The following is a 23,166-nucleotide window of genomic DNA, read 5'->3' as shown; positions in this document are numbered from 1 at the left end:
GTATTCAGCAGTATGTTAGCAGTTTACAGGAGTAAAAAATTATAAAATATAGCCCAAAGAGCTTACAATATTGTTAAAGGAACAGGAGGACACAAACGCTCTGTGTCACTTACTATTTAAATAGTAATCCAAATAAAACATATAGGAAGGAAGGCAAGGGACAGATGGATATGGGTACAAGTGGTTGAGAAGGTTTCATAGCCAAGGCTGAACCTGAGCCAGGTCCTAAAACATAGAACTTTAACAGGCAGAAATTGAAAGGGGCATGAGCAGAGGCCAGGAGGTAAGAGAGAGCATAGGTCAGTGAGGAGACTGGACAGGGCCTTACGCAGAGCAGACAGGTGGCGTCAGCCATACTTGGGAGGGTCTTAAATGCTATCCTTATATAATTTTAAGTTATAAAACATTTGTGAACATGATTAAAGTATTTTAATTTTAATCTGGAGTATGACTTAAAATGTATTTTCATAAGAAACTGTTTTAGAATTACTTAGAGGAGGAGTCAGAACAGAAGAACATAGAGTAATTACAGTTGTGATGTTGTAAACCAGAGTGGCCCATAGACCCCTGGGGGTCCCTGACAACCTTTCAGAGGATCTTTGAGATCAAAATTATTTTCATAATACTTCTAAGATGATATTTGCTTATTTCACAGTGTTGACATTTGCACTGATGGTACAAATGCAATGGTGAACAAAACTGCTAGTGTTGAGACAGTGGGATCAAAGTGTACTAATAGCATTGTATTAAAAAAATACACACACAACTTTATTGGGGTATAACTGATATATAATAAACAGCATATATTTAAGGTGAACAGTTTGATTAAGTTTTACATATACATACACCCAAGAAATTATCACCACATTCAAGATGACAAACATTTTGATCATGTCCAAAAGTTTCCCAGTGTCCCTTCATAACCTGTCTCTCCCTACACCCTCATTCTCAGACACCACTGATGTAGTACTTTCTGTCACTGCAGGTTAGTTTGGCAGTTCTAGAATTTCGTAGAAATGGAATCATATAGTAAGCACTCCTTTTTCATGCCAATACTATTCAAAGGAGGAGACAGACATAGTTAACATCAAAACAAGGAAACCCAAGGTAGAGAGGGTCATTTTATCACAATAAAAGGTCAATTCACCAAGCGGACATAATAATCCCAAATGTGTATGAACCCAATAACAGTTTCAAAATACATGAACAAAACTGACGAATCTAAAGTGAGAAAAACACAAATATACAATTATAGCAGGGGGATTTCAATACCTCTGTCTCTATAGTGGGTAAAACAAATATACAGAAAATCAGTAAGGACACAGAAGACTTGAACAATCCACTTGATTTCATTGACATTTATAAAACACTCCACCCAACAACAGAAAACACATTATTTCCAAGTGCACATGGAACCTTTATCAAGATTGATTATATTCTGGGCCATAAAACAAGTTTCAATAATTTAAAAGGATTTAAGTCATACAAAGTATGTTCTCTCACCACAACAGAATTAAATTAAAAATTCATGACAAAAAGATAGCTGAAAAATCCCCAAATATTTGAAATTAAACCTTAAACTTCTAAATAATCCATAAGTCAAATAGTAAATCACAAGGAAAATTAGGAAATATTAGGCTAGTCCTTGACTATAAGTCAAGGCTGAAGAGATATGCTAAGCAACAGTCTGCAAGTAAGAGACAGGGAGGCCCAATATTAGCCTTGGTATAATTTAGTTGCTTAAAAAGAAAAGTGCCGTCTGTCAGTGCATTAATGGTATGATGTCCGGGTCATGGAATGTTACAATTCCATGGATACAGGTTCTGTGTAGACTGTGTCTGGGGTTCAGTTTGGGAGCCAGGCTTTAGGCCTGTTGACAAATAAAGGAAATTGAGAGAAGAGCAATTGGAAGGAAAAGTTAATGCTGCTGCATCTAGGTTAAAAAAAATAAAGGAGAAGCTGGACAGTCTTTCTGATAACTTAAAAATAGCAATTTTTGGCAGGAAATAAACTTGTTCTCTTTAGTTATAGAAAGCAAACCTAGGATCCTCCTCTGTAAGCTACCAGGAAGTAGATACTGATTTTGTAGTAAGTGGTCAACCAGCTAGCTACTTTCCCTCCCAAGCTAGCTACTTTTGCTCTTTTCAGGGATGGTGTAGAATAGAACTTTCTGAGAATAGATGATTTTTAAAGATTTTTCCAACTCTTGAGGTATGTGTGAGTAGACTCCAGGACAGATCACCCTACTGATCACCCTTTTTGGTTTTACAGATGTAGCACCCAAACAGGGCCTCCTGTTTCTAGCAAGACTCAAGACAGATTCCTGGGCCCACATTGACTTCAGACATTTGACTACCCATAAGTAGCTAAACTTACTTGGGCAGAGAATCCCAACTCTCAATGCTGTCTATTTTTACACTGACAATTTTGCTTTTTTTTTTTTTTTTTTTTTTTTTTTTGAGACAAGGTCTTGCTCTGTCACTCAGGCACTCAGGCTGGAGTGCTGTGGTGCAAACAGCTCACTGCAGCCTTAACCTCCCAAGCTCAAATGATCCTCCCTCCTCAGCCTCCTGAGTAGCTGGGACCACAGGTGCATGCCACCACGCCCAGCCAATTTGTTAAAAAAAAGTTTTTGTAGAGACAGAGCCTCACCAAACATTGCCCTCGCTGGTCTTGAACTCGTGGACCCAGGCAGTCCTCCCACCTCAGCCTCCCAGATTGCTGGAATTACAGGCATGAGCCACCACACCTGGCTGACAGTTTTGTTTTTCAAGTCATTACTGTTAGACAAGAGGCCAGGGAAGCCTCTCCTCAGTTTCTCATACAGTAACCTCACCCTGTAGAAAAATCTTTCTTCAGTGATTCTTTCCAAAGCAGGGCTCTAGAACAGGGTTTTTCATGTGGGGTTGGTCTGTCACTTCTTTGAAAGTATATATGAAATTTCATGTGTGCTTTTTCTGAGGAGAAGGGGCTTTGGTATTCATTAGATTCCTGCAGGGACGTATCTATAAGATTAAGAATCACATAACCTGTCTCTTCTTAGCTAAGACAAGTCTCTTTTTTCCTTTTTATACTGAATGGCTTTCAGCTACCTTTAGTTAAATTCTTCAGACTGAGGTGTGGTAAATTGTTCAACAAGGACCAGGTTAATTGGAAGCCTCCCCTAAGCTCCCTGCTTGGGTACAGGGCTCTCCTGCTGTGATCTTAAAGCATTTCCTGCATATTTGTGTCAGAGCACTTGTTACATCATGTTGAAAAGCTCTGTTTATAGGATTATCGCCCATTATTAGATTTGAAGGGTTGGCCTGTGTTACATTAATTTTTGTATCCCCAGCACCCAGCATCACACCAGGTGTATGCTCAAAAATGTCATTGGCCTGAACTATTTTAACCATCATAAGTCAGTGGATTCTTCTTTCCCTTCCAAGCAGCCAGTGTGTTCCAAGGTCTAACCCTGAGCCTGGTACTAAGTTAGGCATTGAGAAAACAGGGGTAAGCTCCCAGTATGGAGGTTATAGGCTATATGCAGAGAGAACAGGATTTTTACCACCCACTGGAACTGCCACATGTGAGCCATATGCATTTACAGTGGTGCTGACCTTGCAAAAATTCCCCCTTCTATGTCAGACATTAGTTATGTGCACGTATTCAACCATTTTCATCACTCAAAACAAAAATGAAAAAAAAGTGCCCTTTCTAGTCTTCCTCAAAACCATCCATTAAATTTCTCTTTAAAATCCTTTCTCTTTGAATACAGCTGTTAATGTTTTCCCTCTAAAAATAGAAAATTTGGACTGCAGTTACTGATAAAAGGAATGTCAGCATTGAGAATGATGTTCTGCACATAGAAGTGGGGTTTTTTTCTTTGCTTTTGTTTTTTAAAACCAAAAGGAAAATTTTGTGAGTAAAATAAAAATAAGGCAGAACCATCATGCCTGGTTCACTAGTATGTTCTTTTTCTTTTCTAGCTTATAAATCTGTTTAATCACATGGATTTCGGTTTATGTGTGACCCTATTTTTCTGTGCTGCAAATGCACTGTCGGCTTCTAAAAGTATAGGCTTTTCCCAGTAGTTGACTTGGGCAGGATTTGCCCACAGAACCAGGCATATGAAGAGTCTAAGTCCAGAGCACTGTGCTGTCTCTGTTTTAAAGATCATTGCACTTAAGAAGTTCATGACTTTGGGGAGTATATTGAAAGCCATCCATGGATGTATATTTCAAAAGATGTACCTTGACACCCTCACCTGAAGACTGATCTAGTAGGTATGAGCTAAGGCTCCAGCATTGATAGTTTTAAGTAACCCCACTAATGTAGGAGAAGGCTTCTTTTATGTGGTCATTGAAGTACACAAAGTTAGTAAGTTGCATATATACACAAATATATGCACTGCTTAGAGGGAATAAGGATTTCTGACTTCCTCGGTTGTGTCTCTGAGATATTTGAAATAATGACGTTTCCACTGTATTCACTGTTCTAACTGCCCAAAACACACTTTCCCTAAATATCAGCAGAATCCTGTCTGTTTCCAACTCTAAAATGTAAGCTTCATCTGAGTGGGCATTTTGTCTCTTTTGTTCATTGATTCATTACAAGCTTCCAGAACAGTGCCTGGCATGTTGTAAGTAGTCAGTAAATATTTGTTGAATGATTACTATTAGTGTGGTTATTCAAATATGTTATTGGCTAGAAAGATTTCTTGAACTGCCCTGGAAACCTAACCTCTTCCATCTGTAGCATTTTCCATAACAGAATATTCTAACTGCCAAATAACAGATGTGCAAGTGAAAATGGGCAACATTACCATACAGAGAAGTTGGTTAGTTCTTGATGGATTGCAACTTTATTTCAAAACAGGATGTGAAATGGTCTGACTTCGGGTTTCCTGGAAGAAATGGACAGGAAAGTACATTGTGGATTGGCTCCTTGGGAGCCCACACACCCTGTCATCTGGACTCCTATGGTTGTAACTTGGTATTCCAGGTACAAGGAAGGTAATGTGTGTGTGTATGTGTGTGTGTGTGTGTGTGCACCTATGCATGCATGCATCAGGGGTGGCAGAGAGAATAGGGCAGTACCCCAAGGTGTAGTCCCAGCCCCATTCTGTCAGCCTGCCTCATGATTGGGGCAGATCTCTTAACCTCTGGTTTTGGTTTCTCCTCTGTGAAATGAGAACAGTTAAAATGGTGGTTTACAGGCGAGTGCTTTGCCGTGATCAGGATTGTCTTCAGAGAGTTGATTGTAGAATTCTGGGATTCCACTCCCAGGTCAGCTAGACAGCTCTCTGCTTGGTTTTTGTTTTTTTTTTTTTTTTTTTTGTAAATTAGAGACATTTGAGACAGAGTCTTGCTCTGTTGCCCAGGCTGGAGTGCCATGCGTGATCCTAACTCCTAGACCTCAAGCCATCCTCCTGCCTCAGCCTCCCAAGTACCTAGGACTACAGGTGTGTGCCACTATGCCCAGCTAATTTTTAAAAAATTTTGTTTAGAGATGGAGTCTTTCTACGTTGCTCAAGCTAGTCTTGAATTTCTGGCCTCAAGCCATCCTCCTGCCTTGGCCTCTCAAAGTCCTGGTGTGAGTCACTATGCCCAGCCTATGCTTAGCTTTTCTTTTTTACATGAGTTTGTAGTTTTCAAACTTTTATTTTAAAATGGGAACACCCTTTCTCCAAATCTAAATAAATAAGAGCAGAGCAGTTTGTTGAAAGGAAGAGGCTCCACTGTTGCCCTCAAGCTCCCCTCCAAGGGATGCCAGCGATCTTGATTTGAAAAATACTGGACCCTTTAAACTCTAAATTTTAGTTTGTGCCTACCTGACACAATACAGCGTATTGTTACCTTAGGTCAGTTTTTGTCTCCATCTATCTGTGGACTCTAGAAGGGATAGGCAGTGCTTCTGGTTTCTGGAGTTCTACGAGAGTCTTAAGTATTTATGCCACTTGGAGGATGTACTCAGATGTATGTGCAGCCTTATTTTCCCCTAATTAATGATGCCCCAGTCTTTTCTCCTGGTCATGTGGGATATTTACAGGGCAGCACAGAGAGTAAAACAGAAAAGGCCATGGACAAGTTCTCAGACCTATTAGATGTGAAAAGAATTGTGAATAGGTTCAGGAGAAACAGTCAGTATGTCTGTGGATACATTTCACATGTGAAGAATTCTGAAAATTACAGAATGGTAGAAGTTATCCACTCTCTGATGCATTTCATCTTTATTAAAGGGCACAGAATGTGTCAGGTACATAGCTACACGCTGTGGATGCAAGAGTCAATCAAATGAGTGTGGTCTCAACCTTTGTGGAGTTAACAGGCTAAAACCTTAAACTTGGTAAGAGATAACATTTTAAGTAGCTGCTGTCCATGTGTTCTGAATGGGGAAACAAGCCAGAGAAATTCAAGTTGGAAAAACATTATCAAAAAATACCTGAATTCTTTCTATGATATAAAGTTAATATCACTTTTTTTTAACTTTGTAATAAGACATTTTCTGGCCTTATATAACTCTGGAATAATAAAATAGCTTTCGTAAATACCCATTGAGTATCCTTCTGTACAGGGACCATGTGTTACAGTAGGTACAGAGGTGAGGGAGTAATACACCATCTCTACCGTGGGAGAGCTCACAACCAGATTGCAGGCGAGCCGACAGACAGCCGTGATACAAGGCAGAATGCCCATGCTCTAGAGGAAGGTTTCACAGAGCTGTAGGACTGAGAAGTAGAAGAGGTCATGTTCCTGTTGGAAAGATCAGGGAAGATTTCACAGAGGAGCTGCCATTTGTGGTGGGCCTTGAAGGATAGATAAGTGCTTGAAAGACCCAGATGGGAAGGGCAGAGGAACCCTGAGAAAGCATGGGGTAGAGAGGACCCCTTAATTTGTCCAGTATATGTTGTGCATTGGAGACAGAGGGAGTAGACCAGAAAGGCAGGTAGGTTGAGTCCCCAGTGTCTTGACTTCCAGGCAAACACTGTTACTCTCTGTTCTTTCAGCATCCAGAAGCATGAGAGGTTTTTAAAGCAGGAGATCGCATGGTGATTGAATACCTTTTCTGATAGAAGGATTCATGCATTTTACATTTTTTAAGCCAAACAAAGCAGATTGGATGGGATGGTTATCATTATGGCTATTCCTTTGGGAAATATTGCTATGGTGCAGGGGAAGGAACTGGGATCTGGAGAAGCCAAGAGATCTGTGACCTCGTTCTGAATCTACCACCACGCCAGTGAGTGACACTGAGCAAGCTCTGAGTCTTTCTGCCACTACTTTGAAAATGAAATTAGACTGATGATCTCTTCAGAGCCCTTCCAACTCTAACATTCGAAGCATATCGATACTGAAAACTGCTTTCAAACTAATACAGTGGAATGGAGCAGCTCTTAAAGCTTAAATTAAATTAAAGCTTTAAGATTGGGCAAACAGCTTTTGAACCTCAATGGTTTTTAAACTGATGACTGTGTAAACTGATAGACTGCCTTATAGCTCCGAAATGAATTTTTTTTTTTTTTTTAGATACATGGTCTTGCTTTGTCACCCAGGCTGGAGTGCAGTGGCACAGTCATAGCTCACTGCTTCCTCAAAACTCCTGGGCTCAAACAATCCTCCCACCTCAGCCTCCTGAGTAGCTAGGACTACAGGCACACACCATCACACCTGGCTAATTTTTTCAGAAAAATTTTTATAGGGATGAGGTACTGCTATGTTTCCCAGGCTCCAAGGCTAGTCTCTATCCTGGCCTCAAGCAATCCTTCTGCCTTGGCCTCCCAAAGTGCTGAGGTTACAGGCAGTGAGCCACCACACATGGCCTGAATGTAAATGTTTACTGAAGAGTAAAGCATTTCATTATTTCTATAAAACCTTCAAATTTCTAAAGCAAAATAAGACTTCAGTATATACTACTTAGTTCGAAAACAGCAGCCCCTGTTTCTTGGTTCTGAAAGGACTTGATGGCCCCACTCTAACAACTGCAAGGGGTCACTAGAGGGCTTTGGGCTTCTTCTCTCAGAACTAGGTTTTTCCCTCTTTTCTCTTTGCCTCCCCATCTAAACATCTAGATGTCTAGGTCTCTTTTTTTTTCTCATACTTCCCTTGCTTTTGCGTCAGATGTCTTCCCCCTATTGGCATAAAGCATAGGTGTGTCTAGTGTTTTGTGAGTTAGAATGTATTACCTCCATTTTCAAAACTGTTTTAAGTGAGAAACATTTGACAGTTTTGTTTTTGAAAATTCCCACATTATACTGCTTTATTTATGTGGTGTTATTTGTGCATGTCCACTCCCTAATGGATTAACTTAACAAATGTTTAACTTAAGGAATTTATAACCCAAACAGGGAGAAGTCTGGAAACTATTTGGTGGATGGAACTATGAGTGTTTGCTCTGAATAAGATAAGAATACAGATATTTGAAAGGGTGGGGGTTATTGTGAATAGCTCTAGAGTCAGGGATGAAAACTATGAGAAGGCAGACTTTGATTTGAGATAAGAAAGAATGATCTTACGAACTAGATTCTGTCCCAGCAATGTAAGAGGCTGCCTCACGGTGTCCTGAGACATCCATGAGGCAGCCCCTTAGTTGCTACACAGCCTTCCACCCAGTATCTGCAGAGCGATTCTAGCGCTGAGTCAGAGATGGCCAGGTGACCACTGATGGTGCTTGTATTCCCTTAGGGATCGAATTTAAATGAGTGAAAATGAACACTTAGCTTTTGCCTTCTTACATGTTTTGTCTTAAGATCAGAGTACTAACTTGTATCTTTTTTCTTTTTTTTTTTTTTTTAATTAGGAAACGATGGCATCTCTTTCCTCCTGAAGATACTCCTTTCCTTTATCCAACTAGAATCCCTTATGAAGAATCTAGTGTGTTCAGTAAAATCAATGTTGTCAATCCTGATTTAAAGCGTTTTCCTCAGTTCCAGAAAGCTCAAAGACATATGGTTACACTGAGCCCAGGACAGGTAATAAGGCTTTAAAACTTGAATGACCTGCCAGGGGACATCACAGCTGTAACTCTCTCAAGTCCTTATGCTGTGTGCTTCCCCTCCCCGCGCAGTACAAATGAGAATGGCTTCCTTCCCTCTGCTCTGCTGTTGGAAGGTAGCCGCCCCAGCTGTAGGCTTCAGACGGGTACACCTCTGCTTCACAGGTCCTGGAAAGGAAATGGCAAGAGGGAACACAGCTCCTCCTATTGGTAAAGAGGAGAATGGACTTTGGAGGAAGACAGTCTACAGAGTCATTTTCATTTAGGTCAGGAGAAAATGTTCAAGGCATGGGTACTTGAGCATCTCTGGAACATTTAATCACAGTTAATATCTGTTCAATTATGATAGAACTGAACCCAGACACGTAAACACAGGTCGGAATGCATCCAGGTGTGGGCCAACAGGGGCAGAAGGAACTGAGAATGTTTGCTTTTAAGCAAGAATGGATGTTGTTTTCATAAATTACTAACTCTGAAACATTTCCAAAGATATTGTACATAGTGCTGCTTCCCAGTGAGGAAAATTTCCTTTTCAACATTGGCGCTTGCTGTCTGATATTTCATTAATAATTTGAAAGGTTTTCTTAGTCACTTAAAGAGACTTTATTCTCTTGATTATCCCTCTCCCTTCCATTGTACCCGTCTCACTCACTCTTTTCCTGCTTCCTTCACTCAAGCATTATCAACTCAAACAATTTCACTTCACTGAGTTGCCTCAACCTGTTAGTCACTCAGCATTCACCTCTCCCCACAGCCCCTGACAGCAACTAATCTTTTTCTATCTCTGTAGATTTGCCCATTGTGGACATTTCACGTGGTGCAATATTATGATACAGGGCCTTCTGTGTCTGACTTCTTTCACACAGCATAATGTATTTAAGGGTCATCCACATTGTAGAATGTTACTAGCACTTCATTTCTTTTTTATGGCTTAATAATATTCCATTGTGTGGCCATATAACATTTTGTTTATCCATTCATCAGTTGATGGACATTTGGGTTGTTTCTGCTTTGTTGGCTATTATAAGTAATGCTGCTTTGAACATTCATGTACAAGTTTTGTGTGTACATATGTCTTCATATGTACACATATGTTTTCAATACTCTTGGGTATACCTAGGAGTAGAATTGCTGGGTTACATGGTAACCCTCTGTTTAACTTTTTGAGGAGTTGTCAAACTGTTTTCCATAGCAACTGTACTATTTTACATTCCCACCAGCATTGTATGAGGGTTCCAGTTTCTTCACATCTTTCCCAACACTTGTTTTTCTTTTTTATCATTATGTTTACAGCCATTCCAGAGAGTGTGAAGTGGTTGCCAATCATTTTCTCTTCTGTCTTTAATAGCCAAATTTGAATGACTGGTTTTGTTCATTGTATCAGTTTTCCTTACCTCCTGTCCGTTCTTTAATCCACTCAAACCCAGCTCTTTCTCTCACCACTTTACTGAAACTTTACTCTGATAGGACATGCATAACCTACTTGTGACTGTCAAGTGGACTTTCATAGTTTCCAGTTTTCCTGAAAGGATCTTTCTGTTTCCCAGTCCTGCCTTGTTCATAGCAAATACCAGTAGTTTCCTAAACCTGAAGCCCAAAAGCTTCATATCATCTCCATCTGCTCTGCTCTCAATAGGAAATCTCATACTGAGTCTGGATAGATGCCATCCTTCTTGACTCTGCCCATTGCTTTTGTTTATTATACCTTCCTATTTATATTTTAACATTTAATAAGTGGGCCTTTGCAAATATCTGCTGTCCTTCTCAGACTCTCCCGATACCACTATTTTAACCATCCCCCTACTTAGAATTTCTCAGTGACTCCTAATGCCTACCAGATAAAATCTAAATTCTTATTTTGAAGTCCACTGTCCCTAAACTAATTCCCCTACCTTATCTCCCATTATTCCCTCTGTGATAGTAAGACTGACCTACTTGCTATCCTCTATAGTCCTACCTCCCTCTCCTGTACCTCTTATCCTTCCTGGCATGTCTTCATTCTTTTCTCAGTCTGAATTCTCTCCTAGCCCGGGTTCAAATCACACTTCCTCCATCCATGTTGCCCCTGACCTCCCTAGTTCATGCCTGTTTCACCTACCTCTGAAATTCTCAAACATCATTTTCTTCTAATTTACCGCTTCTATAATGCCACCTTTCTTTACTTTATCTTCTCATTGGCTAGATTTCGAACTGTGAGAATACAGAAGCCATGTCCTATGCGTTTTACCTATGCCCTTTCTCAGAATGCATGCAACTATTTTGTGATGGAAAGGAGGAAAAATTAGAATCTCAGAATCATGTACTAAGATTTAGGCGCAGACGAAGAAGGCCCAGGATTAAAGAGAATAGAGATGCTGGCAGTATCCTTTGTAGAACATGTGAACTTGTCAATAAAAAAGGAGTAAAAGGAAAAAAGGATTGCGGGGTTTTTTTCCTTCGCTTTTCTCCAGCAATATTATTGTGAATTCATTTGTGTTCCTTTTTTTCCTAGCAGCCTCAATTAGGGTCTGAGTCTGACATAAAAATGAAATGTCCTGTTCTTGTGCTAACCATTCTTTGTTTGGTTTTCAGGTTCTGTTCGTTCCCAGACACTGGTGGCATTATGTAGAATCCATTGATCCTGTCACTGTCAGTATAAACTCATGGATTGAACTGGTACTTTTTCATTTCGTTTCGTTTTTTTAAGTAAGTGCAGATCATGCTTTTAAAAGATGTATAAGGTCTGGCTGTACAACTTGGTAATTAATTTTTTTAACCAATGCTTCAGTATTTTTTTGTTGCAGTGCACTATAACTTATGCATTCTGTCCTCTGTTAATGGATGTTTAGGTTGGAAATTGGAATTTTAGTGGTGTGCCACTCTCTTTAAGTACACAGAATGGGCCTGATGCTGGCAGGCAGGGTCCTTTCCCTTGACCAGTGTTGTTAGGAAAATTGTGTTGGGTCTGGCCAGATTTGCCGATACGTGTCCCTTGTTGCCACTCCTCTTCCATACTGTCTGGGCTGGAAATACCTGCTTCTTTTTTTTTTTTTTTTTGAGACGGAGTCTCACTCTGTCGCCCAGGCTGGAGTGCAGTGGCTGCATCTCAGCTCACTGCAAGCTCCGCCTCCCGGGTTTACGTCATTCTCCTGCCTCAGCCTCCCGAGTAGCTGGAACTACAAGTGCCTGTCACCTCGCCCGGCTAGTTTTTTGTATTTTTTAGTAGAGACGGGGTTTCGCCGTGTTAGCCAGGATGGTCTCAATCTCCTGACCTCGTGATCCGCCCGTCTTGGCCTCCCAAAGTGCTGGGATTACAGGCTTGAGCCACCGCGCCCGGCCAATACCTGCTTCTTGGTTCAAGGTCATTACTAATTGCAGAATTCTGTCTTGGCTTCTATGTATTCTCAAAGCGGAGTCTTTCTTTCAGTGCTAGATTTTTATCATTTCATTTCTGCCAGAGGCCTTTCCTTGCTATGTGTTATGCTTAATCCTGGTTGCCTGCTCTGTTTGACAATTAGAATAGCTGCTTGTTATGCTCAAGTCTGTCTCTTCAACTGGGGCCATAATTGCAGCTGGCTCTTTTTAACCAGAGGCCCTGACTGCATCTCTGCTCTCCTTGACCTGAAGCCTGGATTGCATCTCTCTGCTCTGTTTGACAGCCGCATCCTCTCCCTAGTCTAGTTTTTCCTATCCTTTGGTAATAGGAATGGCTTTGGAATCAGTGGAACAGAAGGAATATTGTAACAAAGCTATATTGTGTGGGCTTAGACAAGAGTTGTAGCCCTTGAGGCTTAGGTGAGAGGTATGGCAGGAGATCAGTAACATAACAGAAATCTTGCCTATAGCATGCTGAACTGGAGTTGCAGCAGACGTTAAGGTAGAATCCATGGGGAACTTCCACTCCCAATGCCAAAGTCGTATCTACAATAGCCCTGACAGGTGCTTCACCTCCCAAGGAAGTTCACTTGTTAAAGAATAGAGCTGTCATCTTTTTAAAATATTTGAAAATACCTCCAAGTGTTTCCATAATCTTTTCTTCTTCCATGCTCAAAAACTCTTACTGTCTTTAATGGGGTGTTTTTATGTGACTTTTTCCTTTTTCCAGACTTTTTACCATTCTGGCCACAGACTTTGGAATCAGGCAACTTTAAGATACAAGTTACCTTTGTTAGCTATCTAACATAGATAGTTACTTAATCTCTTCAAGCCTCCATTTTCTTGTAAAATGAGGATTATAATTGAACCCACCTCAGTAGAGTGGTTGTGAGGTTAAATTGGAGAACACATTGTAAAAACATCTAATATAGTGCATGGCATATGGGAGGTGTTTAAAAAGTAGAAATTGCTATGAGGAGGAGGGAGAGTTATTATGTCTAGAATAGTTCTCTTCATATATAGTGCCTAAAACTAAATATCAGTGGGCCTTATTTGGTAGAGTATAAGATTTCTACCCCATATGATCTCCATCCTAAATATTTCCAGTGCTGCTTGTAATATTGGGTTAGTTTTTTTAGTAATCTCATTTCACTTTAGTTTCATATTCAACTCTAAAATGTTGGTGCTTTTTTTCAGATGATCTGCTGTCAGGCAGGTTGAATCCTATCCTGTACCTATGAAGCTGATTTTAATTCTAAATCCAGTATTTCACAGTCATCCCTGTTAATTTTCATCATGTTGGTTTGGTTGAGCATTCCAGCTTGACAAGATAATTTTAAATTTGGGTCTTATCTGTCCTTTTAGTGAAACTTCAAGCTGGCCTGTGCCCTTTTGATGTGTCCCCATTAATTAGACTTTGAGTGTATCCTGGCTTTCTGGCACAGGAAGATATCTCAGGATACCCTTTTTTCTTTAGTGCCCCAAACTTGGAAGTCTATGATTTCTCCAGGTAGCCACAGTTCTTTTTGTAGGGAATGGCCTTTAGAAACTGAGATCTCAGCTCCAAAGCTGTTCATTGCTCCTGGGTGTCACTGTTTCTAGGCTCTTTCAGTGATGTAGCTAGAATGTGAGATAGATGATTGATTGATTGATTGATTGATAGATATTGATATATTTCTAATTCACGTGTTTAAAAAATATATCTAGACAGGTAATGTGCTGACATCATAACAAGGCTTAAGGGAGGCATGTCTCACACATGAGCATGACACCCAATCATCAGACTTTTGAACTATAAAAGTAATTCAAGTTTGACATGATAGAATTTTTTCTTATTTGTTTCTGTATTTTTATCTCTTCTCTTACACTGAAAATCTGGGTCCTTAAAAACAGTAACATAAAGCCGGGCATGGTGGCTCACGCCTGTAATCTCAGCACTTTGGGAGCCGAGGTGGGCGGGTCATGAGGTCAAAAGATCAAGACCATCCTGGCCAACATGGTGAAACCCCATCTCTACTAAAAATACAAAAATTAACTGGGCATGGTGGCGCACCTATAATCCCAGCTATTCAGGAGGTTGAGGCAGGAGAATCGCTTGAACCCAGGAGATGGAGGTTGCAGTGAGCCGAGATCAAGTCACTGCACTCTGGCCTGGCAACAGAGCGAGTCTCCGTCTCAAAAAAAACAAAAAACAAACAAACAAACAAAAAACCCAGCAATATACTTATTTGTTTGCTGTATCCAGCAATATATTTTTTAAGATGTCAATTAGGCTGGGGGCGGTGGCTCACACCTGTAATCTCTGCACTTTGGGAGGCTGAGGCGGGCATATCACAAGGTGAGGAGATCGAGACCATCCTGGACAACATGGTGAAACCCCATCTCTACTAAAAAAAAACACAAAAAATTAGCCGGGCATGGTGGCACGTGCCTGTAGTCCCAGCTAGTCAGGAGGCTGAGGCAGGGAAATCACTTGAACCCAGGAGGCGGAGGTTGCAGTGAGCCGAGATCGCGCCGTTGCACTCCAGCCCGGTGACAGAGCAACACTCCATCTCAAAAAAAAAAAAAAAAAAAGATGTCAAATTTGTATTTCCAAAATTCAAATAGAAATATTACTACTAACCATAAAACTTGCCAGTAAAAATTAAAATTTATTTGCAATTCTTTTTATTATTAGACTGTATCTATTACTAAGAGGGATAGATACAAAGTCCTTTATTCAGGAGTCATTGTGAAGGACTTCTTTTCATTTATGGTTATTTTACTAATTGGATATTTAGTTAAGTTCATTTGTTTCCGTTTTCAATTTTAGGATTTACTTTTTTAAAATTTTGATCTAATTTAATATTTTGAATATGTAGAACATTTAACTTGTCAAAACTATATTAAAAGTTATACTCAGGGAAGTCTGCCTTTCATCCCTGTTCCATCCACTCCATTTTTCCCAACCTTGATAGCGATCCATTTTTATTCATTTCTGGTTTATCATTTTCAGTGTTTCTTGTAAACATATATCTATATATAAAATTAAGTAAATGAATACGTATATTTATATATGTAAATAAGTATGTAAACAGTCTTATATGTACAAAGTGCATAAGCATATAAATACATCTTTGTATACTTACTTATTTATATACTTATTCAAATATATTTTTTATTTTCTATCCTTTATTCCACAGAAAGTAATAAACCATAGTGTTCCACACCTTGCTTTTTTCAACAATAATATCCTGAATTTCACTACATAATAGTAAAGAGAAACATTCATATTTTTCTTCAACCACTGTCTAGTACTTCATTATATGAGTGCTCTACTGTTAATTAGTTCCTTTAAGGATAGATGTTTGCATTGTTTCCAGTCTTTTGTAATTACAAATAATGCTACTGAATAACCTTGTGCATATGTTGTTTTATATTTGTTGAAGTGTGTCTTTGGGGAAGATCTTAACACTGGATTTGCCATGTCATAGGGTAAATGTATCTTTAATTTTGTTAGGTTTTGCCAAATTCAGCTTCATTGTGATTGTGCCATTTTCCATTTCCATTAGTAGTAAATGAAAGTACTTGTTTCCTCCACAGCCTCACCAACAAAATCTGTTGTTGAACTTTATTGTTTTTGAGTCATAATTAGAAACCAAGGTCATATGACCTTTTCCAGGTCATAAAGGAATTCACCAATGTTTTATGTTAGAAGTTAGATTGTTTCATGTTTTTTGCATTTAGATCTCTTATCCATTTGGAAGTTTTTCACTAGGATATAGTATAAGGTTGAGATCTAATTTTATCTTTTCCAAAATGATAATAGGATTGTCAGGACCATCATTTATTTTAGTCTGTTTTCCCTTATGATTTGAAATGTCTGTTTCATCATATACTAGATATCTGAACGTATGTGGGTCTATTTTGTCCACTGGTCTTTCTTCCTATTTATTTAGTGAGGTCTTACGTTTTAAAATCAGTAGGACTAACCATTGCTTTTTTTTGCATGGTTTTCCTGGCTATTCTTGCCTCTGTTTTTTTATGTGTTCTTTAAAATCAGCTTGTCTAGCATCAGAAAAAAAAACCCAAAACCTATTGATTTTTTAATCCATATTAAATTTTATCTGAGCCTTATGATTTTGAATTGTCCTGTCCACAAATTAGGTACCTTTCCACGTATCCAAGTCCAGGTTTTTTTGTTTGTTTTTGTTTTTACAGCTGTGTTTTAAAGTTTTCCTCACATAAGCTTTGCACATTTCTTTTAAATGTTTATTCCTAAACACAGTAGCATCTCCTTATCCTTGGATATATTCCAAGAACCCCAGTGGATTACTGAAACCCTGAATATTACCAAACCCGATTGTGATCAGTCAACACTTTTCTGTTCATGCCTTCCACCTACAAATGTAATGTCTTAACTAAGATGCAAACTTAATCCATTTTAACTAAGCACTTATGCACTGTGGCTGCAGCTTTTGCAGTCTGAGGTGTGATAGCAAAGCTACCATAATTTTTTCTCTTCGTAGTTTTGTAGATAGAAGATTTGTTACCATAGACCTTAGTAACCTCAGCATGCTGGTTTTTTCTCTCCTTAAGTCGAGAACTTTCACCTTTTCACTTAAAGGAAGCACTTTACGCCTTGTCTTTGGCATATCCAAATTGCCAGCATCACAACTCTTGTACTGTGGGGCCATTATCAAGTAAAATAAGGGTTCCTTGAATATAGGCCCTGCAAATACCACGACAGTGATCTGATCACTGAGCTAACTACTGAGTGACTCAGAGGCAGGTAATGTGTACTGTGTAGAGTGGAATGGTGGGAGATTTCATCACACTACTCAGAATTGCATGAAATTTAAAGCTTATAAATTGTTTATTTCTGGATTTTTTCATTTAATATTTTCTGACTGAGATTACCCATGGGTAACTGAAACCATAGAAAGCAAAACTGCAGGTAAGGAAGGACTGCCATATTTCATCTTTTTTTGCTGCTAGGGTAAGGTCTTATCTTCCATTCTGTCTTCTGAGTGGATATTATTAGTGTATATGATAGCTATTGATTTTTGTGTTAATTTGAATTATTTTATTTTGTGGTAGTTTTATACTGACCTTCTGGGATTTTCAGTTATCTCTCAGATTACCTGAAAATTAAGATAGTTTTTCTTCTTCCTTTCTAATTTGTTTGCCTATAATTGTGGGGTGGGGGTGGAGATTTGGTCTGATTACATTGGCTAATCCATCCAGTTCATTAATAATAGTGGAGATAGTGGGCATCCTTGCCTTGTTCCTGACTATGAAATGCTAGATTTGGGGCTGAGTTGTATGTGTTGTATCATATTAAGTATCCATCAATTTCTATTTCATTACTTTTTGTTTTTTAAAATCAGGAAAAGGTATTGAATGTTGTTGAATTGATAAAGAAGATTACATAATATTCTTCTTTAGTAAACATTTGGTAGTGCAATAAATTATATCAATTGGTTGCCTAATATTGATTCATCCTCAATTTCTGGAGCAAATTCCACTTGGTTGTGATATACTGTTTTTTAATTTACCATAGGATAGTGTTTGTTCATATTTTATTTAGATTTGAATTTACGTGGCTTCAGTAACATGAATGACTTCACCACAGTGTTTTTAAAAGGCTCATTATACACTATTTAGTAATCTTTTCTGTCATTTTCCAAAGGATTAGTATCATTGAGTATAAACAGACTCCATACTTAGAAGTGTGGTAGCTAAGAACTTCATGCTGATTTCGAGTGGATGATTTCTGTCCTTCACCAAACCAGACCTCCAGTTCCTTCTTCAACATCTTTCTGTATAATTCTGTTTGAAGGCCACTCATTCTTTATTGAAAAACTGGAATGCACAATTGGAGTTACATAATCCTATCTTTCTCTGTCATATGTTGCTTTTATCATTGTCTCTTCAACATTGGACAATAATTCCTTCTTTTTGCCAAATTTAGCTCCAAAAAGCTCTTAGGTTTTAGAGCCTACCATACTTGTATAACTCAAGTTAACTCCAGGTTCTGATATTGCTTTCATGAATAACATATTTGGAAAAGAGTAGAGATTTTAGCTCTGTTCGAGTGGTGCTGTGTTCTTCCCAATCCCTTCCTTATGTATTCCGTTCACTCTTCTCATTCTCTTGTTTAAACAAAAAAGTTTTGTCACATTATCTGTCCATCTATCCATCTGTCTTATCTCTGTACACATATGCACACATATATATTTTTTTCTATTGGTTCTCTTTCTTTGGAGAACCTTGACTGATACACCATGTGACCCAGCAATTCCATTCCTAGGTGTATACCCAAGAAAAATGAAAATGTAGGTCCACACAAAAACTTCTACACGAATGTTCACAGTAGTAGTATTCATAATAGCCCAAAGTGACACAACTCAAATATCAATCATCTGATAAGTGGATAAAATGTGGTATATGTGTACAATGGAATATTTTTCAAATATCACAAGGAGTGAAATACTGATGCATGCTATATCATGGCTAAATCTTACGGTATATAATGAATCTAATGTTTTATGTTATATCTGTATCTGGTTATCTGGCTACATCTTCTGTTGGTTGTGTTTTTCTGAGGAACTCTGATATACCATATGATCCAGCAATTCCATTCCTATGAGTATATATGTAGATAGATATCTTTACATGATATCTACATGTCCGTAAATGTAGATGTCTATATAATACATAGAAATGTCTGTACTTATATAGAGAACAAGAGATTGAGATTTACTTTAAGGAATGGGCTTACTTGATTGTGGGGGCTGGCATGTCTGAAATTTGTAGGGCAGGCTGGCAGGCTGGAAACTCACATAGGACTTCTATTACAGTGTTGAGGCAGAATTTTTTTCTCTAAGACATCTCAGTTTTTGCTCTTAAGGACTTCAACTAATTGGATGAGGACCACGCACATTATTGAGTGTAATCTCCTTTACATAAAGTCAGTTGATTGTAAATGCTAGTAATATCTTCAAGATATCTTCACAGCAACATCCAGATTATTGTTTGACCAAACAACTGAGCACTATAGTCTAGCCAACTTGACTCAAAATTAATCATTACATATGGTAACTCTGTGTTTAACCTTTTGAGGAAATCCCAGGTTTCTGAAGCACCATTTTACATTCCCACCAGCAATGTATGAAGATTCTGATTTCTCTGCATCCTCACCAACACCTGTTAATATCTGTCTTTTTTTTTATTAGTGCTGTCCTAGTGTGAAGTGGTATCTCATCATGGAGATTTGCCTTTTTAAGTTCAATATTGTGTTTCTAAGATTCATTTGTGCTGTCACATGTAAGCTGTTCATTCATTTTCACTGTGATATAATACTGTGTTAAGATACTCCATAATTTATTCATTATTAATATTCATGCCGCTATTTCAATTACTATTCATATATTAATATATGTATATATATCAATAATTTATATTTATAATAATTTATACATTATTCATTGTTCTATTGATGGATGATTTGGTGTTCAATTTTTTGCTTCTGTGAACAGAATATTCTTATACATGTTTCCTGGCACACATGTGCAAGAGTTTCTCTAGACTGTGCATAAATCTCGGAGTGGTATTGCTGGTCCGTAGGGTATACAATACTCAAGTTTACGAGATAATGCCACCCATGTTTTCCAAATGTCTCTATCAATTTGCTTTCCCATTAGTGTATAAGACTTTTGTCTCTCAATGTCCCACGTGGAACCATCAGGCCCCTTTTTGCCAATTTCATGGGTTTCTCAATTTGCACTTCCCTGGAGGCTAAACATATCTTCATATGTTTATTAGTCATCTGATTGCTCCTTTTAAAAGTGCTGGTCATTGTGTCTTTTGCCCATTTTAAAAAATTTGCTCATTTCTCTTATTGGTATGTATAGATTATTTATTCTACACATTAATATTTTATCAGTTATATATGTTACAGGCATCTAGTTTGTTTTTTTTCTTTGTGGTGATTTTTGGTAAACAGAAGTTGTTGATTTTAATGCAGTTCCTCATTAATGCTATACCTTATGCTTACTCTGTCTTAAGAAAGCCATGTTTAGATGGATAGCCATCTCATTCTTGTAGCCAAGCATGTTTATTGTAATTTTTCTTCCATCTCTGAAATAATTTGCTTGTCAGACTCTATAGGGATTATTCCTCTGTATGTGGTACTTTAAAAAAAACTTTAAACATGTCAAATAATGGAAAAGATTGGAGAAAATATCATAAGGTGATTGATACTTAAGGCCGTGTCTTATAGATAGAATACATACTTAAATTTGGTGAAATATTCTGCAACTCTTCTAGATGGCAGGTGATAGTAAATACACAAAAATTGTGGTTCTACCAATAGCATATTCATTCCTTCTATAACAAAACTTGTATTAATGAGAGAACAGAAGATGAAATTAAAAGAGACTTTATTCTCTCTTAAAAAGCCATGAGACTTAACAAAAGTTAAAAGTGTGTTTTTTTTTAATTCAGGAAGAGGATCACCTGGCCCGGGTAGAAGAGGCAATCACTCGTATGCTTGTGTGTGCCCTGAAAACTGCAGAGAATCCACAAAATACCAGAGCCTGGTTAAACCCCACTGAGGTAGGCGGCTTCTGGTCTTCATCATGGCAGTTAAGTTTCCTGTGGTAAACCAGCCCTGACTAGGACTTTTGTTTTCCAATGTAACTAAATGTATGTAACCATTTTAAAGGGTTTTTCTTTTTCCTTAGGTTGAGGAAACGTCCCATGCAGTGAACTGTTGCTACTTAAATGCAGCTGTTTCTGCATTTTTTGATCGTTGCAGAACATCTAAGGTAGTAGAAATCCAAGCACCGAGAACAGATGGAGAGCGCATGAAAAAGGAAGAATTAAATGTGTACAGCCACATGGAGGTGGGCCAAACAGGTAGCCAGAACTTGACCACAGGAACAGGCAAACCGGAGGCAGCAAGTCCCTTTGGCCCTGATCTGGTACCTGTGGCACAGAGGTCCGAAGAACCACCTTCAGAAAGAGGAGGCATATTTGGAAGTGATGGGAAAGACTTTGTTGACAAGGATGGAGAACACTTTGGAAAACTGCATTGTGCCAAGAGACAACAAATAATGAACAGTGAAAAGGCAATTAAGGAACAGATTGCCTCAAATGCTACTACGGCTCCTTCTCAAACATTCATTTCTACGGACGACTTGCTGGACTGCTTGGTGAATCCACAAGTAACCAGGATAGTGGCACAACTTTTGATACAAGGAAGAAGTTTATGATTCTAGTGGAAGATGACTTTTAAAATAATATTTTTTAAATATGTATTTTTAAGTAGTGTGACTGTAAAATAAAGATGAACCAGCAAAAGGTCAGTTTGCACGTTTGTAAATGTATTTGTCCTTATCGAATTACATTTCAGTCTGTTGCCACCTTCTTTTTTTTTTTTTTTTTTATTTAAGTTCTAGGGTACATGTGCACAATCTGTTGCCACCTTCTTTCATGCATATTCCTCTTTGGCCAAACTGGCTGCTCTTTGTTTGTAAGCTTTTGTTCCTCCCTCATCCCATACTTTCAGCTTGTCTCAAATGTAAGTCCCAAGTATTTCCAGCAGGAAGTAATGTCTTCCTCAGCCTCAACCAGGGACCAGCCTGCTGCTTACTTTTGCAAATAAAGTTTTACTAGAACACAGCAATGCAATTCATTTACATATTGTCTACGATGTCTTCAGGATTACGACGGCGGTGTTGAGTACTGACAGAGAGTGTGTGGCCCAGAAAAAATATTCACTATCTGTTCCTTTACCAAAAAGCTTTGTCAGCCTCTGGTCTAATGGATCCATTGGGTCTGGAATCTAGCCTTGCTCTGAGGTGATCTCACTTGTAACAGCTGCAGAATTCTCACTGGATAACCCCTGTCATTCAGAGCAGGATACCAATCAGGAGAAAAGTAGTTGTGGGTTCAGTATGAGGCCTCTTCAGGCAAGGAACTTGGACATCTAGGAACACCAATCCTGGGACTAAAAAGGACTCAAAATCCCCAAACAGTGACTAAAGACTTATCTCAGTGAAATTGATCCCACTCTCATTACATTTGCAAGATCCAGGGATAATTAATCACCATCACTGTCTAAGAAGGAATTTAGAAATTAGAAAAGCATGTTGATCTCTGGGTAACCATGCATGAAACAAATACACAACAGAAAAGATATGCAAAGTCACCTTTGAGTTGAACTAATAGCTGGCTATCCTACTGTCCTCGAGGTAAAGAGTATCAGTAAATCCAAAGAAAGTATGTGTTTTCATGGAGGGAAGAAGGGTGTTGTTACATAAGCATGCCTAGGGAAAGAAGGGTCTGAAAAGAGTCCTTCTGTGGCACTTATCTCCATCTGACCACTATGTATTTACCTATGAATTTCATTAGCATCTCTCCCAACCAAAATGTAACTCCTTAAGGGTAGGGACTTTGATTATTGCTGTTATCTGCAGAGCCACAATCAGTGCCCAGCATGTAGTAGGTGCTTATTAAATATTTGAATGAGTGAATAATAAAAATGAGACCTTATTGACAATACCTCATCAAGTACATTGGGACAGAGAATGTGGCCAAAGATAAGGTAGCTGTTATTCTTGGTATATTCCTATTGCAGAAATAGACATCATTTACTACAGATATTTTACTTTTTATGCTTGCTACTCCTTTGACCACTTTTTCAAACTGCAGATAGTGACCTATTATAAAATCATTGTAGCAGGTGAGACCAGCGTTTTTTGTTTTTTTGTTCTGTTTTGGTTTTTTGTTTTGAGGTGGAGTGTCGCTCTGTCGCCCATGCAACAGTGCAGTGGCCCGATCTCCGCTCACTGC

At 38.5% G+C, this 23,166-nt stretch overlaps 1 protein-coding gene and 1 non-coding gene across 2 annotated transcripts in view; one reads left to right on the top strand and one right to left on the bottom strand.

Moving 5' to 3' along the window:
* The window catches only part of HSPBAP1 (HSPB1 associated protein 1), a 48,413-nt gene extending 26,420 nt beyond the window's left edge, over positions 1-21,993 (top strand). The window contains exons 4-8 of the mRNA XM_003894013.4: positions 4,858-4,994; positions 8,779-8,950; positions 11,545-11,628; positions 20,815-20,925; positions 21,054-21,993. Of these exons, the coding sequence (XP_003894062.2) occupies positions 4,858-4,994; positions 8,779-8,950; positions 11,545-11,628; positions 20,815-20,925; positions 21,054-21,584 (1,035 nt within the window). The 3' untranslated portion in view covers positions 21,585-21,993. The remainder of the gene's footprint in view (positions 1-4,857; positions 4,995-8,778; positions 8,951-11,544; positions 11,629-20,814; positions 20,926-21,053) is intronic.
* Positions 14,028-14,131, bottom strand: LOC116274049. Its single transcript, XR_004182528.1, has one exon. It is a non-coding gene; the product is annotated as a small nucleolar RNA U13 (small nucleolar RNA).
* Positions 21,994-23,166: the final 1,173 nt, after the last annotated feature.

Source organism: Papio anubis, chromosome 2 (assembly GCF_008728515.1).
Source record: "Papio anubis isolate 15944 chromosome 2, Panubis1.0, whole genome shotgun sequence".
Taxonomy (NCBI): Eukaryota; Metazoa; Chordata; class Mammalia; order Primates; family Cercopithecidae; genus Papio; species Papio anubis.
Note: the sequence above shows the minus strand (reverse complement) of the source record. Positions and strands in the feature narration are given on the sequence as shown.